The 25,084-nt window shown below is 43.5% G+C and overlaps 1 protein-coding gene across 4 annotated transcripts in view; it reads right to left on the bottom strand.

Annotated features, from left to right (window-relative positions):
* Nucleotides 1–25,084, bottom strand: part of LOC109895642 (netrin-G2) — a 56,527-nt gene that overhangs the window by 17,346 nt on the left and 14,097 nt on the right. For 3 of the 4 annotated variants that reach the window (XM_031830395.1, XM_031830396.1, XM_031830397.1), the window contains exons 4-6: nt 9,571–9,743; nt 8,203–8,226; nt 7,591–7,692 (exon numbers count right to left, since the gene is read on the bottom strand). In XM_031830395.1, the coding sequence (XP_031686255.1) occupies nt 7,591–7,692; nt 8,203–8,226; nt 9,571–9,743 (299 nt within the window). The remainder of the gene's footprint in view (nt 1–7,590; nt 7,693–8,202; nt 8,227–9,570; nt 9,744–25,084) is intronic. The other variant, XM_020489513.2, reaches the window with a different exon arrangement.

The raw sequence follows: 25,084 nt of genomic DNA, 5'->3' as shown, positions 1-25,084 counted from the left end.
GACTACTCTTCCTCAGACGAAGAGGAGAATCATTACAGATCTACCCACTAAAAAAGGACCAAGCAGCGTGGTAACCAGGAGCAGCGTGGAATGGACTCATGGACATGAGAGGACGGTAAGGGACCCTGGGCACAGGCTGGGGAATATCACCGCCCCAGGGAAGAGCTGGAGGCAGCTAAAGCCGAGCGGCGGCGATATGAGGAGTTAACACGGCAACGCAACACGGACGAGAGGCAGCCCAAACATTTCTTGGGGGGGGGGGGCACACGGGAGTGTGGCTAAGTCAGGTAGGAGACCTGAGCCAACTCCCCATGCTTACCGTGGTGAGAGGTTGACTGGGAAGGCACCGTGTTATGCCGTGATGCGAACGGTGTCCCCAGTGCGCACGCGTAGCCCGTTGCGCTACATCGCAGCTCCTCGTATCGGCCGGGCTAGAGTGGGCATCGAGTCAGGAGTAATGAAGCCGGCTCAGCGCATCTGGTCTCCAGTGCGTCTCCTCGGCCCGGGTTATATGGCACTAGCCCTACGCACGGTGTCCCCGGTTCGCCAGCACAGCCCAGTGCGGTCTGTTCCACTCCGCCACACTTGCCGGGCTACAGGGAGTATCCAGCCAGGACAGGTTGTGCAGGCTCGGTGCTCGAGACCTCCAGCGCGCCTCCACGGTCTGGTTCACCCGGTGCCTCCTCCACGTACCAGGCCTCCTGTGGCAGCCCCACGCATCAGGATGTCTCTCCGTCTCCTCCCTCCAGGTTCTCCCTCCTGTCCGGAGCTGCCACAGTCTCCCTCCTGTCCGGAGCTGCCACAGTCTCCCTCCTGTCCGGAGCTGCCACAGTCTCCCTCCTGTCCGGAGCTGCCAGAGCCGCCCGTCAGTCCGGAGCTGCCAGAGTCGCCCGTCACTCCGGCGCTGCCAGAGTCGTCCTTCACTCCGGCGCTGCCAGAGTCGTCCTTCACTCCGGCGCTGCCAGAGTCGTCCTTCACTCCGGCGCTGCCAGAGTCGTCCTTCACTCCGGCGCTGCCAGAGTCGTCCTTCACTCCGGCGCTGCCAGAGTCGCCCTTCACTCCGGCGCTGCCAGAGGCGCCCTTCACTCTGGGGCGCTGCCAGAGTCACCCTTCACTCCGGCGCTGCCAGAGTCGCCCTTCACTCCGGGGCGCTGCCAGAGTCGCCCTTCACTCCGGGGCGCTGCCAGAGTCGCCCTTCACTCCGGCGCTGCCAGAGTCGCCCTTCACTCCGGCGCTGCCAGAGTCTCCCATCTATTCGGGGCCCGTTGCAAGGGTCCCCAGTCCGAGGTCGGCGGCGAGGGTCGCCGCTCCAAAGGCGCCACTTAAGTGGGCCAAGACTATGTTGGAGTGGGGTCCAAGTCCCGCACCAGAGTCGCCACCGAGGACAGATGCCCACCCAGACCCTCCCCTATGGGTTTAGGTTTTGCGGCCGGAGTCCGCACCTTTGGGGGGGTACTGTCACATCCTGACCTTAGTTCCTTTTTTATGTATTTGTTTTAGTTTGGTCAGGGTGTGAGTTGGGGTGGGCATTCTATGTTTTCTATTTCTATGTGTTTGGCCTGGTATGGTTCCCAATCAGAGGCAGCTGGCAATCGTTGTCAGCCTGTTTTCCCACTATGGGTGTGGGTAGTTATTTTCTGGTTAGTGTTTGTTGCACCTGTCAGAACTGTTCAGTTATCGTTTTGTTGTTTTTGTTTGTGTATTCATTCTGGATTAAAAGTATTATGGATACCTACCACGCTGCACTTTGGTTCTCACCTTCTTCCACCAACGGTCGTTACAGGTGCAAAGGAGCAAGAAATAAATAAATACAGTATGGGGATGAGGTAGGTAGATAGATGTGCTGTTTACAGATGGGACTATGCACAGGTGCAGTGATCTGTGAGCTGCTCTGACAGCTGGTGCTTAAAGCTAATGAGGGACATATGAGTCTCCAGCTTCAGAGATGTTTGCAGTTCGTTCCAGTCATTGGCAACAGAGAACTGGAAGGAAAGACGACCAAAGGAGGAATTGGCTTTGGGGGTGACCAGTGAGATATACCTGCTGGAGCACGTGCAACGAGTGGGTGCTGCTATGGTGACCAGTGAACTGAGATAAGGAGGGTAAGACTTGTAGATAACCTGTAGCCAGTGGGTTTGGCGACGAGTATGAAGCGAGGGCCAACCAATGAGAGCGTACAGGTCGCGGTGGTGGGTAGTGTATGGGGTAGTGTATGGGGCTACAGCTGGCGCTGCAGTACAGCGCCCTTATCCACTGCGCCACCCAGGAGGCCCTGACAGGCCCTCCGATTTAACACACTGAACTCTATCATAGAAGTAGTTGGTAAACCAGGCAAGGCGATCATTTGAGAAACCAAGGCTGTCGAGTCTGCCAAGAAGAATGTGGTGATTGACAGAGTCGAATGCCTTGGCCAGGTCGATGAATACTGCTGCACAGTAATGTCTCTTATCGATGGCGGTTATGATGTTGTTTAGGACCTTGAGCGTAGCTGAGTTGGACCCATGACCAGCTCTTACCTATCATATGAACATCCTTGTCTGACTCAAATAGGATTCCCTCAACATTGCTCTGATGTCCAAAAGATTTCAAATTGAAATGTCTTAATTAAACTTTCCAGGACTACCTCATCTCTGTACCCCACACATACAATTATCTGTAAAGTCCCTCAGTCAAGCAGTGAATTACAAACGCTGATTCAACCACAAAGACCAGGGAGGTTTTCCAATGCTTTGCAAAAAAGGCACCTATTGGTAGATGGGTAAAACTAAAAGCAGACATTGAATATCCTTTTGAGCATGGTGAAGTTATTAAATCACACTTTGGATGGTGTATCAATACACCCAGTCACTACAAAGATACAGGCAACCGTCCTAACTCAGTTGCTGGAGAGGAAGGAAATCGCTCAGAGATTTCACCATGATGCCCATGGTGCCTTAAACAGTTACAGAGCTATGTGCATTCGGAAAGTATTCAGATCCGTTGACTTTTTCCAGATTACTCTAAAAATCAATGAAATAAAACATTTTCCTTATCAAGCTACACACAATACCCAATAATGACAAAGTGAAAACATGTTTCTAGAAATTTTTACAGCTACATTTTTTTATATAATAAAATAAATACCTAGCCTAGTGGTTAGAGCGTTGGACTACTAACCGAAAGGTTGCAAGATCGAATCCCCGAGCTGACAAGGTACAAATCTGTCGTTCTGCCCCTGAACAAGGCAGTTAACCCACTGTTCCTAGGCCGTCATTGAAAATAAGAATTTGTTCTTAACTGACTTGCCTAGATGAATCAAAGTAAAATAAAACTAAAATAAAAAGTATTCAGACCTATTGCTATGAAATTCAGGTTCATCCTGTTTACATTGATCATCCTTGAAATGTTTCTACAACTTGGGCTCCACCTGTCGTGAATTCAATTGATTGGGCATGATTTAGAAAGGCACACACCTCTCTATATACACGCCCCACAGTTGAAAGTGCATGTCAGAGCAAAATCTAAGCTATGAGGTCGAAGGAATGTCCGTAGAGCTTGGAGACAGGATTGTGTCGAGGCACAGATCTGGGGAAGGGTACCAAAACATTTCTGCAGCATTGAAGGTCCCAAAGAATAAAGTGGCCTCCATCATTCTTAGATGGAAGAAGTTTGGAACCACAAAGACTCTTCCTACAGCTGGCCACCCGGCCAAACTGAGCAATCGGAGGAGAAGCACCTTGGTCAGGGACGTGACCAAGAACTTGTTGGTAACTCTGACAGAGCTCTAGAGATACTCTGTGGAGATGGGAGAACCTTTCTGAAGCACAACCATCTCTGCAGCACTCCACCAATCAGGGCTTTATGGCAGAGTGGCCAGACGGACGCCACTCCTCAGTATAAGGCACATGGCAGCCTGCTTGGAGTTCCAAAGGACTCTCAGACCATGAGAAACAAGATTATCTGGTCTGATGAAACCAGTGGCAGTCAAGTATGTTTATCCCTGTTTTGTTCTGTTTAAGAGTTTTTTTTTTCAACAGAATCGGTCGAATGAATACACCCCTGATGACTTGTAAACATAGTTCACTTTCATAGCAGCCATGTTGTATTCCTTCTCACATCCATGTGCTCTCCTCCTCTCACCTCTTCCCTTCGCTTGTGGATTTCAATGCACAACACATCAGCTGTATATGACCAGGCGAAAAAAATTGTTGTCACCATATTAGCTAAAGTAAAGTCATAGTCAATATAGCTAATATAACAAACACGTTAGTAAACCTGCTACAATCAAGCAGTAACGTTACTGTGTATAGTCAGTACGCAGTTACACCGGTGGGCCCCGGTGGCAATACATTTGTGATACCAAAAGCTTACCTTGACCCAGTGTTGTGTTGAAAAGTCATAGCCAGCTAGCTAACATAGCATCCCTCTGTTTGAGCTGGATGTTTCAGTAGGCTAAACTAGCGAGCTGCATTTGCTAGCTAAGTAGGTGAAACTGAAAGTGAAAAAAATTATCATCTCTTTCTATTTCTCTCTTGCTTCGGCCTTCATTTTGGAAGAAATTAATTTGCTAAAAACTGTTACACTATTGTCTTTCTCTCTCTTTGAGTCAACTACTCACCACATTTTATACACTGCAGTGGTTTCTAGCTGTAGCTTATGCTTTCAGTACTAGACTCATTATCTGATTATTTGATTGGGTGGACAACATGTCAGTTGATGCTGCTAGAGCTCTAATAGACTGGAGGACATCCTCCAGAAGGTGTCATAATTACTGTGTAAGTCTATTTGTGAGGGTGGGAACCATGAGCCTCCTAGGTTTTGTATTGAAGTCGATGTACCCAGAGGAGAACGGAAGCTAGCTGTCCTCCGGCGACACCACGGTGCTATCTTCCCGAGTGATGTTGAGGCTACTGCAGACCTTTGCAAAATAGAGTGTTTTAATCGGGTACTTGGTGACGTGAATATATTTAGTATAGTTTTATCTAAAAAGGATACATTTTAAAATATTTTACAAGGACATTATGAAATTCACTGAGGAGGATGGTCCTCCCCTTCCTCTTCTGAAGCGCCTCAACTAGATGAAACAAAAAGAAACTCTTTGGCCTGAATGCCAAGCATCACGTCTGGAGGAAACCTGGCACCATCCCTACGGTGAAGCATGGTGGTGGCAGCATCATGCCGTTGGGTTCTTTTACAGCATCAGCGACTGGGAGACAAGTCAAGAGCGAGGGGAAAGATAAACGGAGCAATGTACAGAGTGCTCAGGACCTCAGACTGGGGGGAAGGTTCACCTTTCAACAAGACAACAACCCTAAACACGCAGCCAAGACAACGCAGGAGTGGCTTTGGGACAAGTCTCTGAATGTCCTTGAGTGGCCCAGACAGAACCCGGATTTGAACCCGATCTAACATCTTTGGAGAGACCTGAAAATAGCCGTGCAGCAACACTCCCCATCCAACCTGACAGAGCTTGAGAGGATCTGCAGAGAAGAATGGGAGAAAATCCCACAAAACAGGTGTGCCAAGCTTGTAGCATCATACCCAAGAAGACTCAAGTCTGTAATCACTGCCAAAGGTGCTTCAACAAAGTACTGAGTAAAGGGTCTGAATACTTATGTAAATGTAATATTTCAGTTGACTTGTTATGAAATAAATTTGCTAAAATTTCTAAAAACATGTTTTTCCTTTGTCATTATGGGGTATTGTGTGTAGATTAATGAGGAAGAAAATATATTTAATCAATTTTAGAATAAGGCTGTAACGTAACAAAATGTGGAAAAGGTCAAGGGGTCTGAATGCTTTCCGAATGCACTGTAAACTAATGTATAGAATTTATTACATGAGACAGAATTCCCAAATTCTACAGCACAACGGCAGAGTCATGTCTTAAGTGTAAAACTAACAATGACTCAATAATACATGCCTTCTGGGAAGTCTATAAAGTCCAAAAGTCATGGGCGGAGTTAGAAAGTTGGCTGTGAGAAGTATTGCAATGTAAATGTACTTTATAATCCATCTGTCTACATATTTAAAGACATGGCATATGAGAGTGCAGTGAGATACCCGATGAGTTGGACGAAACTCTTCTCGCCAATCATTTGAAAAAAACATATACGTACTTATAAACAATAAATCAACCAATCCTCCATCGTTAACACAATGGAAAGGTCAAATGCTTTATTATCTAAATGTTGAAAGTGCGTGGGCGATGGAGAGGAACAAAAGGGTGCAGTTTGAGGCCATGTGGTGGAGAATGATATGAGCGCTGGAGAATGATATGGGCGCTGGAGATGGGGGTGTGAGCAGTTGGGCAGGGGTGATGTTTTGGATGTTTCTGTGCATCTGTATGTTGTCGTTTGCATGTGTATATTTAGTTTTTAAGCTCATAAGTAAAAAGAGAAAAAGAGAAAAATAAGAAAAAGAGAAAAATAAGAGATGAGGCGGTCATGCAAAAATCATGTTAAACACTAATATTTCAGCTTGTCATAACAAAGTGGTTGAATATTTACTGACTCAAGACATTTCAGCTTTTAATTTTTAATTAATTTAAAAAAAGAATAATAATGTCTAAAAACATAAATCCACTTTGACATTATGGGATATTGTGTGTAGACTAGTGACACAAAATCTCAATTTAATCCATTTCAATTTCAGGCTGTAACACAACAGAATGTGCAAAAGGTCAAGGGGTGTGATACTTTCTAAGGGCACTTTATTTGCATTTGAAAATGACATTTGTTACTATGGAGGTTTTGAAGTCCCTACTAACAGGGAACACACACTCGCAGAGCCTATAGGACACGTCACAGCAGTAGAGACAGAGACATGGGGGGGTTCCACTCTGCTGAACCACACACACACACACACGCGTCAGAAATCACTGGGCCATGGGAGACTCTCTGTCCAGCCTGACATTATGGGAGATTCCATGGAAGTATAATAAGTGAAGGATATCTAGTGAAAGTACAACCTAGTTGCCAAAAAGTCTCTCACAGACACACATACACACACACATGAAGCGACTACTGACTACAAAAAACAATATTGTTACTTATCTGATAACACAAATGCAGATATGTTATATTCTTTCTAACATGCAATACATCACAAACTGTAGGGCGGTTGGTAAAGAAATATGTGAGCTACAGTATATAACACACATACTCAACCAGCCACTTTACGACATGCTAAATGACCAAGCTAACCGAGACAAAGATTCATCAACTCCTCTCTTCCATTGCCTTTATGCTTCATCAACATTATAGCCTTGCCTTCCCTTTCAGCTGTGCAGGACAACACATTTCCTGGTCATCAGGAATGCACCAGGGACACATTCTACTGTATGTACTACTTTAGTAAGTGTACTCTGGTTTAAAATTCAATAGGAAGCAGGAGGTTGATGAGCCCTCAGACTATGGCTGCGTCCGATTGCACTTTATTCCATGTAGTGCACTACTTTTGACCAGGGCCCATAGGGCTCTGTAGTAGCGCACTATATAGGCAATATACTGAATATAGGGAATACGCTGCCATTTCAGACACAGCCTGTGTTCCTTTTAGACAGACACTCTGCCTGGCCGTCAGAAACTACAACCGTAGTTGCTTTCCCACCTGCCATAATAGTGGTAATTGTGGGCAGTTGGTCTGTGGGTGGCTTGGTCGTAGTCGCCAACGCAGGTGTGGTTGTTGGCGGAGTCTGGACTGTTGTGGGTGCTGAGAGGGCACCACACCAAGAAGGTAGAGAAAAACAGTAAAATGATATCAGATGCACTAACATGGGAAAATGCTGATTGTGGATATACCATGAAATCATCCTTTGGCCATCTCCCAAAACAATATGGTTACTTCACCACAGCTGTAGCAGTACAGTATCTCCTATAGGTCTGCAAAGAATCCCTATGAGAGACTCTGGTGTATACACTCACAATCCCTCTCACATCATGTCCCTGGATTAGCCCTCATCCGCACACTTTAAAGCCCCTCCCCCCTTTTAAATTATCGACCAGCAGTAAGGGATATACAACTGTGGAAAAATGTGATTTGTGAGTGGGATCGTTGTGATTAGAATGAAGGGACCCGCCACAACATCAGAGGGGAGGGACACATTATATAAGATAGTGTGCTATAAGTAAGACAAAAGAAGGATAGCATATGAACAGAGAATAAAAATAATAATAATAAGCGACAACAAGCTCTACCCCGTTTGATTAGGACTTTACTTACTGCCAAGAGTCCCAGCAGCATCACCTGAGAGAGAGAGAGAGAGAGAGAGAGAGAGAGAGAGAGAGAGAGAGAGAGAGAGAGAGAGAGAGAGAGAGAGAGAGAGAGAGAGAGAGAGAGAGAGAGAGAGAGAGAGAGAGAGAGAGAGAGAGAGAGAGAGAGAGGGGTACTTGAGGTTTACTCATTTATCTTTGAGAATTACAGTGTTTTTATGAATACGTCTGGGGGAAAAAGAGAGAGCTGGAGGTTTTCGATGCCGTTGGAAGCAGCAGGCCCCCCATTCCCTCTGTAGTTTGCGAGTATAGCATAGGGTGCTTCTGCATATGTATACATGTACATCTGTACGATTCCTCAAACTTGCTGACATCTCTCCTTTGAAATGTGACAGCTTCAGCTGCTCCCCTCTGTGGCTGTGTAGAGCAGATGACCCAAATTCCTCTTCAACCATTACTTAATCCATCTAGTATGTGCCTGGTATAGTATGGTTGATACAGTATGGTATCATGTTGGAAGTATATACAGTAGCTATTAGGGATTAATATTTCCCTGAAAATCTACCAAGTGTCAATACCGGGAATAATTCATATCTATCCCTCGAAATCCCCCCCCCCCCAAACAAATAAAAAAAATCAGAAGTGCCAATTTAAAACGCCCGCGCCACCTTGTCGGCTTGGCTCTGCCACTATGTAAAGATTTCAGAGCAAATTACACCGATATTTCCAAATGATAGTTACTCTATCTTAGATTCCCAGTGCATTTTCATGCGCAACAGGAGTCGGGATTTTGGTTTTCAGTGGGATTGGGACTGGATAGGAAAATAGCCTAGGCTCTAGGACAGGAGAAGATAGAATTTTCCCTCGTGCCTCTCTGCATTGTTAACAAACGTAATGTCAGTGGCAGAGATGCCTATGTAGGGAATTGTGCATAGGCCCATCACATTTGTGACTATCAGAATATTCACAATAATAATAATAATAATAATAATAATAATAATAAAGGCACACATTCTTTTATAGACCAAACCTACTGTATATGGGTTTCCTGTCGGGTTTATTAACTGCATTCGGGTCGCGTGTGCAGTCCGGCAGTGTCAATTGTGCGTGCGCTTTGAATTTATGGCGACTTCGTGTGAAGTAAATAAGCTAGGCTAAAGGCTTCCATGTGACAACCTGTTTGGATAATGTGCTATAAATGTTTTTGCTAATCTGATCCTGCGCATGTTGTGCATTAGTGCCGGTATTGGGGGAAGATGTCATTTCCCGGGTCTTGTCGTTAAATTTTTTCTGGTAAATGTGAAGAGTGTTCACAGGACAGTCCCGGGATCCCGGTTACCCATGTTAATCCCTAGTAGCTATATTGTAGGTTACGTACAGGTATTGGGGGATCCGTTGGGGGTGGGTAGGTACGATCCAGGTTTCCATGACTTGGCTTTGAAGCCCCTCTCACAGCGAGTGCAGTCTTGGCCCGTCGTATTGTGTTCACAGTCACACTGCAGGCTTCCCTCCCGAAAGGTGCACTGGCCAGCATGGAGGTTACACTTACACCTATGGCAAGTTAGGTGGGGGAGAGAGGTATAATCAATGTCAGTCCACAACGTGTCACTGTTATGCCTCGCTTGAATTTGAACAACTGCTATGCTAATCATGCATGATCATGTATACCTTGTGGGAATTGACATTGCTGTAGACAAGCCAATCAATGCTTATGCCCCTATGTACAGTAGAAATGAGCAGGTAGTTATCGATCAAGATATTGCTTGATAAATTGCTTACCTGGATAATTAGGGGTCTTAAATACAGTAGTAAGGTGAAAGAGTAAGATTTAAATTAAATTGTTAAAGCTGAGTATGAGCACAAGCGATAAAACGTTGAAGATCGTGATTCACAATCTGCAGGACATATTTGCATGTTTTAGCATGGCAAGAGACAAAATCTTTCAGGGAAACAGAATCAAATAAATAGATAAGAAAACGTACACTCCCAGATCAACCAACACTTCCCAATCTCGAGAAATTACCTGGCCATGTACATCTAAATTATTTTTTCAAGGGGATAGGGTTGAGGTGGCGAGAGAGGTGGCAGGCAGGTTAGTATGGAAATGGTGACATTTGAATAACAATCTCCCTAATCAAATGAGGGAGTGACTTCCAATACCCTGTGTTCCACTCTGGTGAGCCACCCACCCACCATTTGCATGAAATATTCATAGAATGGACCTCCACATCTCCAAAAGGATGTCTCCTCTCCTCCTCTCCTCGCCTCTCCTCTCAATTATGAGGGAAAATTCAATTGAATCAAAGGGGAATTATCCAAATAGTGACACTCTGATACCATAACGATGTACAGTAGGCTATCACTTTCTCAGGTGTGTTTTAACCAGTGGATATCTCATCACACCGACTTCAATATTGACTTTAAAAGGCTAGGTATATGCTCATCCTGGTAAAGATAGATACAAAAGGGGATAATATGAGGATGTGGCTCTCTCTCATTTCCTACCCAACACACTGAGGAGGATAATTGACAGACAGAGCCCGGTTTCATTCCAATCCCATTGACTTTAATTAAGTCTGTTTTCAAAAGCCCCCTTGGAAACAGTTGGAGTTTCTTCCACCCTCTCAAGACCTTTAAGCCATAATTAAAAACTTGGCGACAATCACGGGGCTTTTTCATCCCAGTGCTCCTGGAGACAGAACTCCCATCAAGCACCTCTTCATGACAAATTAATCAGTGGCCCACTTCGTCTCAGTGCCCTTGCTGGGAAAACCCACGGCTCTCCAGCTTATCACTGGATCCTCCACTTTAGCCCAACTATTAATCAATTACAGTTCTCTTTGGGCAGTTAGCAATCATCTTCCACCAAACCTCTTTGCACAAAGATCATTTTATTCACTCCTTAAAAAAGGTCCAGTGCAGTCAAAAACGTGATTTTCTTTGTGACCCTTTTAATTGAGAACAATCACAGGAAGGTACTTCATCAAATCAAGTTTTGGCACATGCACCGAATACAACAGGTGTAGACTTGACTGTGAAATGCTTACTTATGAGCCCTCTCCCAGAGTTAAAAAGTCAGAAAGAATTGCTCAGTAAAAAAAAGGAAATAGTAAAATAACAAGACTATACACAAGGAGTACCCGGGTTAATGTGCAGGGGTACGGTGGTTTAGGTAATACAGTGAAGACCCCTTCACTTTTTTCATATTTTGTTACATTACAGCCTTATTCTAAAATAAATTTATTTTAAAAAAAAAGGTTCCTCAATCTCCAGACGGTACCACATAATGACAAAGCAAACATGTTTTTAGACATTTTTTTAAATGTATTAAAAATTAAAAAACTGAAATTTACATAAGTATTCAGACCCTTGACTCAGTACTTTGTTGAAGCACCTTTGGCAGCGATTAATGCCTCAAGTCTTCTTGGGTATGACGCTACAAGCTTGGCACACCTGTATTTGGGGAGTTTCTCCCATTGTTCTCTGCAGATCCTCTCAAGCTCTGTCAGGATGGATGTTGCTGCACAGCTATTTTCAGGTCTCTCCAGAGATGTTCGATCGGGTTCATGTCCGGGCTCTGCCTGGGCCACTCAAGGAAATTCAGAGACTTGGCTGTGTGCTTAGGGTTGTTGTCCTGTTGAAAGGTGAACCTTCTCCCCAGACTGAGGTCCTGAGTGCTCTGGAGTAGCTTTTTATCAAGGATCTCGCTGTATTTTGCTCCTTTAATCTTTTCCCTGATCCTGACTATTCTCCCAGTCCCTGCCACCAAAAAACATCCCCACCGCATGATGCTGCCCCCACCATGCTTCACCATAGGGATGGTATTGGCCAGGTGATGAGCGGTGCCTGGTTTCCTCCAGACATGACGCTTGGCATTTTGGTTTTATCAGACCACAGAATCTTGTTTCTCATGGTCCTTTAGGTGCTTTTGGCAAACTCCAAGCGGGCTGTCATGTGCATTTTACTGAGGAGTGGCTTCCATCTGGCCACTCTACCATAAAGGCCTGAATGGTGGAGTGCTGCAGAGATGGTTGTCCAGCTCTAGGAAGAGTCTTGGTGGTTACAAACTCCTTCCATTTAAGAATTATGGAGGACATTTAGTTCTTGGGGGCCTTCAATGCTGCAGATTTTTTTTGATACCCTTCCCCAAATCTGTGCCTTGACACAATCCCATCTTGGAGCTCTACGGACAATTCCTTCGACCTCATGGCTTGGTTTTTGCTCTTGACATACACTGTCAACTGTGGGATCTTATGAATACAGGTGAGTGCCTTAAAAATAATGTCCAATCAATTGAATTTACCACAGGAAGACTTCAATCAAGTTGTAGAAACATCTCAAGGATAATCAATGGGAACAGGATGCACCTGAGCTCAATTTGGAGTCTCATAGCAAAGGGTCTGAATCCTTATGTAAATAAAGCATTTCTGTTTTTTATTGTTAATACATTTGCTTTGTCATAATGTCATTGTTTTGTCATTATGGGTTATTGTGTGTACATTGATGAGAAAAAAATTGTTAATCTATTTTAGAATAAGGCTGTTATGTAACAAAATGTGAAAAAGGTGAAGGGGTCTGAATACTTTCCAAATGCACTGTATGTACCTTAGGCAGGGGTAAAAAGTGACTAGGCAATCAGGATAGATAATAAACAGAGTAGCAGCAGCGTATGTGAAGGGTGTGAAAGAGTGTGAAAGTGTGTGGCGTCAATATGTGTGTGTGTGTGAGCATATGTAGTGTGTGTGCGTGTGTGTACAGTATGTGTATGTTTGTGTTAGAGTGACAGTGTAGTAGGTGTGAGTGTGTGGGTAGAGTCCAGTGAGTGTGCATAGAGCCAGTGCAGGATAGTGTTTTAATTTTTAAAATTTAAAATTTTAATTAACCATTTGTCCAGGTAACCATTCCATTAACTGTTCAGCAGTTTTATGGCTTGGGGGTAGAAGGTGTTCAGGAGTCTTTTGGCCCCAGACATGGCGCTTCAGTGCTGCTTGCCGTGCGGTAGCAAAGAGAGCTGTCTATGACTTGGGTAAGGGGAGTCTTAGACCATTTTTAGGGCCTTCTTCTGATACAGCCTGGAATAGAGGTCCTGGATGGCAGGGAGCTCGGCCCCAGTGATGTATTGGGCGGTACGTACTACCCTCTGTAGTGCCTTACAGTCGGATGCCAAGAAGTTGCAATGCCAAGCGGTGATGCAGCCAGTCAAGATGCTCTCAATGGTGCAACTATAGAACTTTTTTGAGAATTTGAGGGCCCATGCCAAATCTTTTCAGCCTCCTGAGGGGGAAGAGGCATTGCCCTCTTCATGACTGTGTTGGTGTGTTTGGACCATGATAGGTCCTTAGTGATGTGGACACTGAGGAATTTGAAGCTCTCAACCCGCTCAACTACAGCCCTGTCTCATTGAATGGGGGTGTGCTCAGCCCTCCGTTTCCTGTTGTCCACGATCAGCTCCATCGTTGTTGGTGATCCGGCCTACCACCGTCGTGTTGTCTGCAAACTTAATAATGTTGTTGGAGCCGCATGCTGCCACAAAGTCGTGGGTGTACAGGGAGTACAGGAAGGGACTCAGCACGCACCTCGTGTTGTGGGTTAGCGTGGTTAATGTGTTGTTGCCTATCCTCACCACCTGGGGTGGCCCGTCAGGAAGTCCAGGATCCAGTTGCAGAGGGAGGTGTTTAGTCCCAGGATCCTTAGCTTAGTGATGAGCTTTGAGGGTACTGTGGTGTTGAACCAGCCTTTCAAAGCACTTCATGGCTACAGATGTGAGTGATACAGGGCAATAGTCATTTAGACAGGTTACCTTGGCGTTCTAGGGCACAGGGACTATGGTGGTCTACTTGAAACATGTAGGTTTTACAGACTGGGTCGGGGAGAGGTTAAACATGTCAGTGAAGACACTTGCCAGCTGGTCAGTGCATGCTCTGAGTACACGTCCTGGTAATCCATCTGGCCCTGCGGCTTTGTGAATGTTAACCTGTTTAAAAGGTCTTACTCACATCGGCTACGGAGAGCTTGATTACAGTCATCCGGAACAGCTGGTGCTTCACTGGGCAGCTTGTGGCTGGGTTTCTCTTTGTAATCTGTGATAGTTTGCAGGCCTTACCTCATTCGACGAGCATCAGAGCCAGTATAGTAGGATTCGGTCTTAGACATGTATTGACACTTTGCCTGTTTGATGGTTCGTCGGAGGGCGTAGCGCAATTTCTTAAATAAACGTCCGGATTAGTGTCCCATTCCTTGAAATTGGCAGCTCTAGCCATAGCTCAGTGCAGATGTTGCCTGTAATCCATGACTTCTGGTTGGGATATGTACGTACGGTCACAGTTCGGACAATGTCGTTGATGCACTTATTAATGAAGCTGGTGACTAATGTGCTTAACTCCTCAATGCCATCAGATTAATCACAGAACATATTCCAATCTGTGCTAGCATTGTTAAGCAGAAATTATTTGATAATGAGATTTTTTTTAATGGCTGCATTGAACCTTTAACATGCTCATAGAACTTCCTTGCCAACTATTTCAGAAAGACAGCTCGAAACATTTCATGTTGAAGCCACCACAGATGTCTGAACCGAATACAGGAGTCCTTCCCAAGCTATTTCCGGCGTTCACAGGAACATTTTCCATCCTCCTCCACCATTTATGCTTACAAATAATGCATGAACGTCGAACATGTTAAATGTACAAGGTATTTGCATCCACTGGCAGGTCCCCCATTTCTGTAAGAAAGCCACTGTTGCATATTTAATGACACAGACCCGACCCAAGCCCTATCCCTGACTGTAGCGCTTCCAGGAGAAAGGGCACTCTAAACAAAAGAAATCGGATGCAAAAGAGACCTGTCTTGTCTGATGGCAGAATAAATGCCTACTGGCATATTCTAAATGTGCTTAGTTATGGGATGTGAAACACTATGCAATGCGCACACACACTAGTAGGCAGATTGGTATGCATCACAGTGAATATTCTAAATTATTGATGCCTCACAAAAAGTGCAAAGTGGACAGTAAAGCCCCTTGATTAAAAAAGGGGAGCGAGCCAAGGAATCATCTGTTATACTGTAAAGGACAGTATGGACAAGGTGGCTCTATCTTTCACTAAAAACACTGTTTTCCTCTTTTCCTTTAAGGCCTTCAAAGCCTATAAGTCACTGAAGCATGGGGGTGGCTGCGGAAAAGAGAATATACTGTATATTAATGGCTCTGTTCATACTGCGCTCTACATTCAGGAAGTATCCTGCCTCCACGCAGTGGGTGTCACAGACACACACAAAGTCAGACACACACACACACACACACACACACACACACACACACACGCGCACCCCCCCCCCCACACACACACACTCATAGACCATATATCCATAGTGAGTCATTCATTACTGAGACCAAAAAATGCCCTCCTTCCTTCCCAGAACCAGGGCAGCTATATCCGGTTGCTGCAGGGCAAACCCCCCTCTCTGTCTGGGCTCATGAGCTCATGTTACAGGCCAGCCAAGCCCTGCTATTGGGCCAGCATCAAACCCCCATCCGGCCATCTGGAGTGGAAGAAGGAACAGTACCATACATTCTACATATGGCTCGGACACACTACGATTACCACGCACAGGACAGGTTGACTGGAGGAGACGTTACGTATTAAGTCAGTTGCAATTGCAAACACAGGAAGACTTGAACAATACTGTTTTTTAATCCGCCGAATATAATGACATAATCACGGCCTATAAATAGCTGGATGTTTATTAGCGTTGGCGAGCCAGAGCCACCAGCCCCCCTTTCAAGACGATATAAACAAAAAAAAGCTTGCATCTGCTGGAGATGAGAAATGCAGCATTTAGGTGAGTAAATAACAGCAAGCGCTAAACAAATGTGGATAGACAGATAAAAGGCTGGTGTAGAGTGGCATGCTCTGCTCACTTACAGCTGGGAGCTGCAGTTAATGGAAGCTTTATTTATTTCCTCAACTTCTCTCGTGAGAATCCCCCACTATTTATTTTCATTTGCCGGGCGCTCACTGCCAGTGACTCATGATGACTAGCTTAGTCCCAAATAAGAATGGATGGAGAGGAGACGGGGACAAATGGTGCCCTGCGAGGTACCCTCCTGCACAGAGGGGGCCACATCTGTCATCATTACAGCTGTTAAGATTCACTTCTTCTTTGGAGAGAAAGGATTTCTTTTTTCAACCAAGAAAACAATGACTGTTTCTGACCTACTACTCAGCTGGGACAATTAGGCTCATAACCACCATGATGCAGTTATAGTGGGCTTCACCTGACTATTGGGATTATCAATGAATCAGAGAGGGTCAACAAAAAATAACATGACTTCATTCTGTAGGCCTGTATTGGTAGTCTAGGAGCAACATTGTATGGCTCCTGATATTGGTTTGCAGGTGTACAGGTTGTCTCCATAGGCTTTGAAGAGCCAAACATGTGTAATTGGCTTCAAAGATCCTTTTCTGTTTGGTCCTGATCCGTGACTGGGACCGGACGAGTTCTGAAAAGCTACTCAGGGTTCACACAACAGCTCTCCAATGGAGGTACCATTTCACCTCACTAACAGCCCCTTCCCTTTCCCTATATCTACTATACATTCCTATAGGGGTTCTGAGGTACTGCAGCTCCAGAATGCTGCTAGCCCCTTGACAGCAGATGCAGTCACACAGAGTTCATTGCTTCACATGCTTTTTTCCATTTCTCTCGTTTCTCTTTCACTGTGCTCTGAGGAACTTATGATATGAGGAGAAAATAAAACCCTGCTGTTTCCCTCCAATACCTGCGAGAGCACTGGATCCCCAACCAACTCAGAGACAGCTACAGGAGACCTTTTTTCAACATTTTACACCTTTGACCCCTCCTGGAGGATTGTGCAGTTTAAGGGTTGGTGAGCACCAGAACGGCCCGTGGAGCACTACCCCATGAGGGGAGCAGCAGCCCTTCACGCGGCTGGCTCTTTAACTACCAATTTCAAATGACCTTGAAAGCTTTGGCATGGACAGCTCCTGTAAATTATTTACACAGGATGCTTGAAAAAAACACACACAAAAAACACCTTCCCCTGCACTCCCAACGAACAAGGGTGGAAGTCAAATGCGAAGCGCAGCTCCTTTTCCCGAAGGGATATGCAGATAGGCAGAGATATAGACACATTAGTGTAAGTGGGAAGTGTAGACAAAGTGGAGCTGTAGAAAGGGAGTTGGCTTTCAAATTTCTCTGAGCACATCAAAATAGTTAAAGGACACTGGGAAAATAAAAGGCTCCTTTTGCATAATTCATTTGTGGGCTCCGTGGGTTGAGGCTCTGTGGGGGGGGGGGGTTCTGCCAATTATGACCAGAATGTTGTAAAAACACCTGCAGCGCAACTGTCCACAGCAGGGACCGTTAGGGACTGAATCCATTTCACTACTCCCGTAAAAACACAATGTGGAATCTGTACTATTTCTATCTACAGTAAATGAAGAGTAATGTGACAAAGGAATTATTATCATTTTGATTTGACACACAGTCTCTGAACCCCCTCCATCATTTTACATTTAGGTCATTTAGAAAACACTCTTATCCAGAGCGACATACAGGCACAATTAGGGTTAAGTACCTTGCTTAAGCAAACTGTTTTTTTTCACCTAGTCGGCTCAGAGATTCGAACCAGCAACATTTCAGTTACGAGCTCAACACTCTTGACCACTAGGCTACCTGCCGCCTATGTGACACAAGAACACGCAGAACATCTGTATGCACGAGTCAGACACATCAAATCAAACCACCTTTGATTGGTCACATACACATATTCAGCAGATGTTATTGAGGGCAGAAATGCTTGGATTCCTAGCTCCAACAGTGCTAGTGATGGCTATTTAACAGTCTGATGGCCTTGAGATAGAAGCTGATGGCCTTACCGGACCACAACCTTACCGGGTCCAGTATGAGGCCTATCACTGCTTTGAGCTATGCAGTACTTCCTGGCATTAAGGGTGATAGTAATGATAATGAAACATATGCTCTTGTTCATTAAAGGATGGATGGACAGGTTGGCTGACCACAGTTCTCCTACTGTGATGGAGCTGCACCAAAAATGAGTCTGCCTCATCATTGAAATGGGCAAATGAAAATTTGATGAGGGACATCGTGCTGAAATATTCTGTTTGCCTGGCAAGGACACCCCATTTTTGTTTGGGACCCTGGAGGCATGGGATCCATGCAGGCTGACACAATATTTACGCCTAAGGTGCTGTTAGCATACAAGGAGGATCCCACACTCAGCAGCCTTTCAAATATCCCATTCCCGCAAACGTTGCTGCATAAAACCCAGATATCCCAGCTCTTTCCTCAGAGACAAATTGCCCGCCCAGTAACCTTTGAAGATACTGGCATCATTGGGGAAACAAACCGCTCTTCATTTCAAATTATGTTTTACTCCCTCAATTTGGCCCTTGTAAATGTATGTATAAATATTTCACCCTACAAATAAAAACTGTGCTTATCCTGATGTCCTCCCTTAGCGTTGCCTCTTACTTGAGCTACCTGGAGGATAGAGAGTTTGACGGTAAACTATAACGATAAAAGACCTAAAATTAGCACTAACCTGCTGAGTGACAATGCAAAGCTAGTCAAATGATCACAATTTTTCTAATAAATTGACACACTAGAAGCTTACAGTTTAAAAGGGCTGTTTCATCTCATTGGGTAATGAGGATCCTACAGAAATAGACAACACTGCAGAGCAGGGGGACTGGGGAGAGGGAGCGAGGGAGGGAAGGAGTGAGGGAGGGAGGTTGAGAGCGAGGGTGGGAAGGAAGGAGGAAGGGAGGGTGCTGTTCTCTACTCATACAGAGCTTACTTCCTGAGATGACAGCAATAGTTACTCATATTCCAGCCCCCTGAAATGTTAATTTCATTAGCCGCATTAGGGTTGTCCTGTAAGTGTTGGAGTACCAGACCGCGAGCAGCGGTTTTCTATTTTCATAATTCATCTGCAACCCTAAGCAAAGTTGAGACCAACAGCGCAGAAAGCATGGACGGGTTAACTCTGTTATCCTCCTAAGTCTGGACAGAGCATCATCAGTCATACAATAGGCTACTCCCCTACAGGGGAACACAGCAAGGAACTGGTGGAAAAACTAGGCTTTAGAGAGAGAGAAAAAAATGGATGCATTTGTGAACATACAGTATCTACTATGCTGATATACTGTACTATACATTCAGTGGGACCAGACAGTCAAACCTTAAAATGATTTCAGATTAAATAAAAAAACATGCACATAATGCATTTCACATAGTTACATTGTCTAGAATGGTCCAAGTTCACAGGCAATATCATGTGCTGAGTCAACGTAATTCCACAAACTGTTACTACACACCGTGCGACTGTGTGTGTGTGTGTGTGTGTGTGTGTGTGTGTGTGTGTGTGTGTGTGTGTGTGTGTGTGTGTGTGTGTGTGTGTGTGTGTGTGTGTGTGTGTGCAGTGCACAGGTGTCATCATGCCAGGCAGGTTTAGGCTCTATCGACAGTATCCCTCACACAAACATACTGTATGTGTACTAACTAAGTAATGCCTTGCAGTTTCCTCAAGACACATTGTTCATTTCCCTCTTTTCAAAAGACACCTTCAACATACAGGTACAGTTTGGCAGGGGATCCCACTTGGCACAAACTGGTTGAATCAACTCTGTTTCAAATTGTTTTGTCAACGTATTGTGACGTGGAATCTACGTGGACAATACTGTACATTGGATTTGAAAACATTTTATCATGTAAACTGTTGTTTTGAGGGTGAAATTTCAACCACAGGATTATGTCATCATGGTAACCAATTTTCAACATAGATAAACCTTGTATATAATAGGTCGATTTTTTTCCTTTGAAACAATGTTATATCCACTATCAAAACAATAGGCTGGGTAGCACCTACTACTGGAGAATTGGCCTATCAACACCTACCCTTTGGTCTCCCATCCAGATTTTTAACCAAGCCCAGCCTTGCTTAGTTTTCATATTTGTCACTGACTACTACCAATATGCTATCATGAGAATGATTGAGAAATTATTATTAACAAAAAATATTCACTGTTGCTATCGAACTCATTCCGAAGGGTACGTTTAAGAGAGCAAATTAAAATGTGACCATACTTTATAAGTCATATATCATCAATATTTGGCCTATATACTATTTGCAAAGTCATCAACAGCTATTGTTTTAATTCAATCCAAGGTTCAACTAAAATAGACAATACATATAGGCCTCAGGGATACAAGCTTTGGTTGATTTCAAATGTAATCTTCAAGTTAAATCATTAATATGTTGGATTCAAGTCTCCATCTCAACAAAAGATCTGTTAAAGAATAGGACTAAATCAAATGAAACTTTATTTCAAGTGCATTTAAGGGTTGATTCGATCTAGTCCTATTATTTAAACTTAGATTCTGACCACAAGCCAGAGACCACTATGATGACACACCAAATGCATTTGATGGATTGTGGAAAAGAGCAGGAATAGGTTTTTTGTAGGCTACAGTGCAAGCTACATCTTCCAATGGTGCGACTGCTGTCGGCATCAAAGATTATATGACCAATTTGAATAAACGCTTGGAGCTGGTTCGGAAATAAGGATGACAGCAGTGGTGTAGCCTATTGGCGATATGTATATCACTTATGCCTATTATTGATATCTACACAGCAATTATGTGAATCATGGAATACACATTTGAGGGAGTTCCTACTTTGTAAACTCCTCTGTGGTATTGTGCTCCACACATAATGTAAAAAACTATTTTAATTTAAGAAGACCACAAGTAGGGATTTTCAGTGGCAAGTATTCATGGATGCCAAGGGAAGCCAGGCTTCCCCCAAAAAAATCCCCAAGGAAAAAAGAAAAACATATAAAATAATGTATCTTTTGTCTCTCGGTTTTTCATAATTTCCATCAATTCTAAAGAGACTGAATGTATCTCACCGGAGAAAGCATCTGAGCGAGCAAAACAACGCCCCTCGTCTCTGTATGTGTAGGCCATCAATCTGATGACGTCTGGTCAAAAAGAGTATGACATTGTGGCCGCCCATAGTATTGAATGCAAGGGAAGGAAGCCAGCGAGCATTTGGCCTCCCTTGATAAAAAAAGTATAAAATAATAGCCAATCAGCGTTGAGCTAAATTGAGTGAGCTCAACTGTGAATTGTCCTGGCGCACCAAAAAAAAAAGGCAAGCCAGTTTGGATTTGGATTCTCTCCAATCACATCACATACATCATTGACAGAAACAACTTTAATTGTTGCATCTCGTTGCGTTGTTGTCCTGTGGCTAGCTAGCCAAAATTGTCCCTTTCCTAAATTATCCCCATCGATGGCTTTGGACTTGTGGTTTTACTACATTTTCCATACTGGCCAATAATTATAACGGTCATTCTGATCCAACCATAAATTCATACAATGTGCCCCAGTATGTAGCTAGATGTAATTTTAACTAGCTAACATTGCCAATAAAAGTGAAGTTAGGCTAGCTAGCAAGCAAGCATTTTAGCCAGGTGAAGGACACCAACAACAAAAAAACATGTACTTGAAAAATGTCAGATATTTTACCTCTATGGGATTGGTGTCCCTAAACCGGGACAGTAGTTGCTCAATATGCAATCATGTGACTAGAACGATGTTGTAAGCAACAGTCAATTCTGGGACATAGACATGTTTAATATGGGCAGAAAGCTTAAATTATTGTTAATCTAACTGCAGTGTCCAATTTACAGTAGCTATTACAATAATAAAAATACCATGCTATGGTTTGAGGACAGTGCACAACAACAAAACACTTATCACGACAACTGGCTTGATATATTCACCTCTGTAGGTAAATAATGTACTTACATTCCTACTATTACTACTACTACATTACTACACCATAATTTGCAAATAAATTCATAGAAAATCCTACAATGTGATTTTCTGGATTTTTTCCCCTCATTTTGTCTGTCATCGTTGAAGTGTACCTATGATGAAAATTACAGGCCTTTCTCAACTTTTTAAGTGGGAGAACTTGCACAATTGGTGGCTGACTAAATACTTTTTTGCCCCACTGTATATGAGTATGAGTCTCGCTACACTTTGAGATACGTTTCTAATTTTGTCAGAAAGTTGTTCTTTTTTATTTAATGTTAAAGCGTACTGTTTGTTAGCTAGAAAATGCTAGCTTTCTGGCTCGCTAACGTTACATGTATGATCTGTGTAGAAATATTATTCTAATCAGAAATCCATTTGCATTGCTAGTTATAGCCTACTGTTAGCTAGCTAACATTGAACATAGTTTGTTAGCTTTAGCTACCTGCAGATTCATACTACAGCTATGACAATGTTTGTATTGGTAGTAGTATGAGTTGGGATTGTTCCAGTTCATCGTTTAACTAGCTAGCTACATGTCTAAACAAAACAATTCCACTTCGGCCGGACAATAGTGACCCATCCACTAAGCTAGATGTGGCTGGGGTTATAGCATTTCCTTCACATGACCCGATGTGTCGCGTAAGCGTCATCTAATAATGCAACCACTTCACCGTACCATTTACCCCTTATGTATCCTGTGCATGTGACAAATAAAACTAGATTTGATTTGATATAGCATATGTTTACCACATGGCCTCACATGTGAATGCTTAAAAAGATGGGAGTAGACAAAGAGCTCTCCAGTAGGTGTACCAAAACATTCAAGGCCCATTTTCTCAAAAGTGGGGTTTGCACATTTATCATCTTTCAAAGCAGAATTACTTTCCCATTGTTCCTCAACTGCAGTGTATGATATACCGTTTTCTAGCGCTGAGTCTCTACTTTTATCCAATGATAAAAACACCATTTCAAATGTTGCTACATAATACCGAATCGAGACGGTCGGTCACATATTAATACAAATATATATTATTATTTGTTGAAAATATTTTTCACAAAAGTAGTGCACTAGTCCTTTACTACTATTAGAGGACCAATATAGATATACGTAGCGTGGGCAAACACATTTTTCAGCATCTCCCCATGGTAGTTGTATAATTATAGAACAGTATCTTGCAGGATTCAATAGTTGGAATTGTAAGAGTTATTGCCCTGTCTCTTTCTCTGTGATTATCATTCAAATGGAATCCAGAAAGAACAAAACCCTGTCTTCAAACACTTACATCAAAAGGTTATGGGCAAAGACACAAAACATCCACATCAAATTATTATTATTTTTGGATCAAATAACATGGAAAACAACCACTTTTTGTGCAGTATTAATTTACCATCCTTCCAACCCACTTAATGTGGTTTGTAAGGATGGTAAATTAATACTGCACAAAAAGTAGTACATTAGTGTATTGTCATCAAGGTTTGTACCTGTAGACTTTGCATCACCATGAAGGAAAACCACGCACAATACAGTAATTGAGTACATTGAGACATCAAGTGGTTTGTGATGATCTGATCTGATATTATGGCTCAGTTGGCTGAGCATGGCTCTTGCAATGCTAGGGTTGTGGGTTCGATTCCCACGGAAAACATATATCAAGCAAGCATTTTATATTCCACAAGTATTATTAGATGAGCTGTTCTGTACAGATAATTATCAGACAGAAGTTACAAATGCTGGTAAATACAAAAATATATTTAGTTTTAAAAAAAATGTAAAAACACAAAAGCCTTTACTGGTCTTGTATTAGCGGACTGATATAGACGTCTTCTGTGTGGACAATATTTTTTTCCCTGCATCCCCCTTCCACCCTCAAAAATCGCAGCATCCCCACCCCCAAACTACCGCAGCTATGTACATAACCCATCAAGTAAAATGCAACATCCATTTATGGGGAAAGTAATCTAAAAGTAAGATTAGATTACTTTACTGAGTTTGGGTAATCCAAATGTGTTACTTATTGCAATTTTGGACAGGTAACTAGTAACGGTAATGGTTTACATTTAGAAAGTAACCTTCCCAATCCTGAACTCATTAACTGCCGAAGTACTTTGAGAAAGACCAGAAAAGGGCAGGCATCCATTTCCTCCAGACAAAGCCGCACTGATCATGTTACCTTGCCCTCACCATAGCCAAGGCCCATAGCTGGATATTTGACGGACAGCTCTGATGGTGATGGTTTAAGGGCTTAGAAGCAAACTCACAAGACTCTCATGAGTTGTTTAAGTGGCCCTTTACCCCCACCCTGCAACCCTTACATTCATAACGCATTTCCTCATACTACTGTTCTACAGCACATGACTCCACTCTAGAAGCACAGGCTGTTCCAAAACTAGGCCAAAGACTGCATCATACACAAGCAATTGCAGACCAAAGCAAAATGATTACAGAAAAACTATACAGACACATACAGTAGCGGCAGTGCACTAACTTCATCCCTAATCTTACTTTACCCAAGACAATAGAGTCGTGCGGAGATTATACTGAAATTGCATCATCTTAAATCTAATTTGCTCTTCTTTGCTTTACAGAGATCTATTCAGAGTGTGCCGTGAGTTGAGTCAGTTCCGGATACACATGTCCTTTTTACCCACTCAAAATATTACCGTACAAGGGTAATCCCGAGTGGTGCAGCGGTCTAAGGCACTGCATCTCAGTGCTAGAGGCATCACTACAGACCCTGGTTTGATTCCAGGCTGTATCGCAACTGGCTGTGATTGGGAGTTCCATAGGGCGGTGCACAATTGGCCCACCATCGTCCGGGTTAGGTTTTGGCTGGGGTAGGCTGTCATTGTAAATAAGAATTTGTTCTTAAACTGACTTGCCTAGTTAAATAAAGGTTAAATAAATAAAGAAGGGCATAGGCAGTTAGAATGATAGTGTCAGAGACCAGCCCCATGTCATAATGACAGTGAAAGGATACATCCCATAATACTTTTCACATCTGTGATTGGACAGGCCCCTGAGG

Source organism: Oncorhynchus kisutch, linkage group LG8, assembly GCF_002021735.2.
Source record: "Oncorhynchus kisutch isolate 150728-3 linkage group LG8, Okis_V2, whole genome shotgun sequence".
NCBI classification, from domain to species: Eukaryota; Metazoa; Chordata; class Actinopteri; order Salmoniformes; family Salmonidae; genus Oncorhynchus; species Oncorhynchus kisutch.
This window is presented reverse-complemented; position numbering and strand designations above follow the sequence as displayed.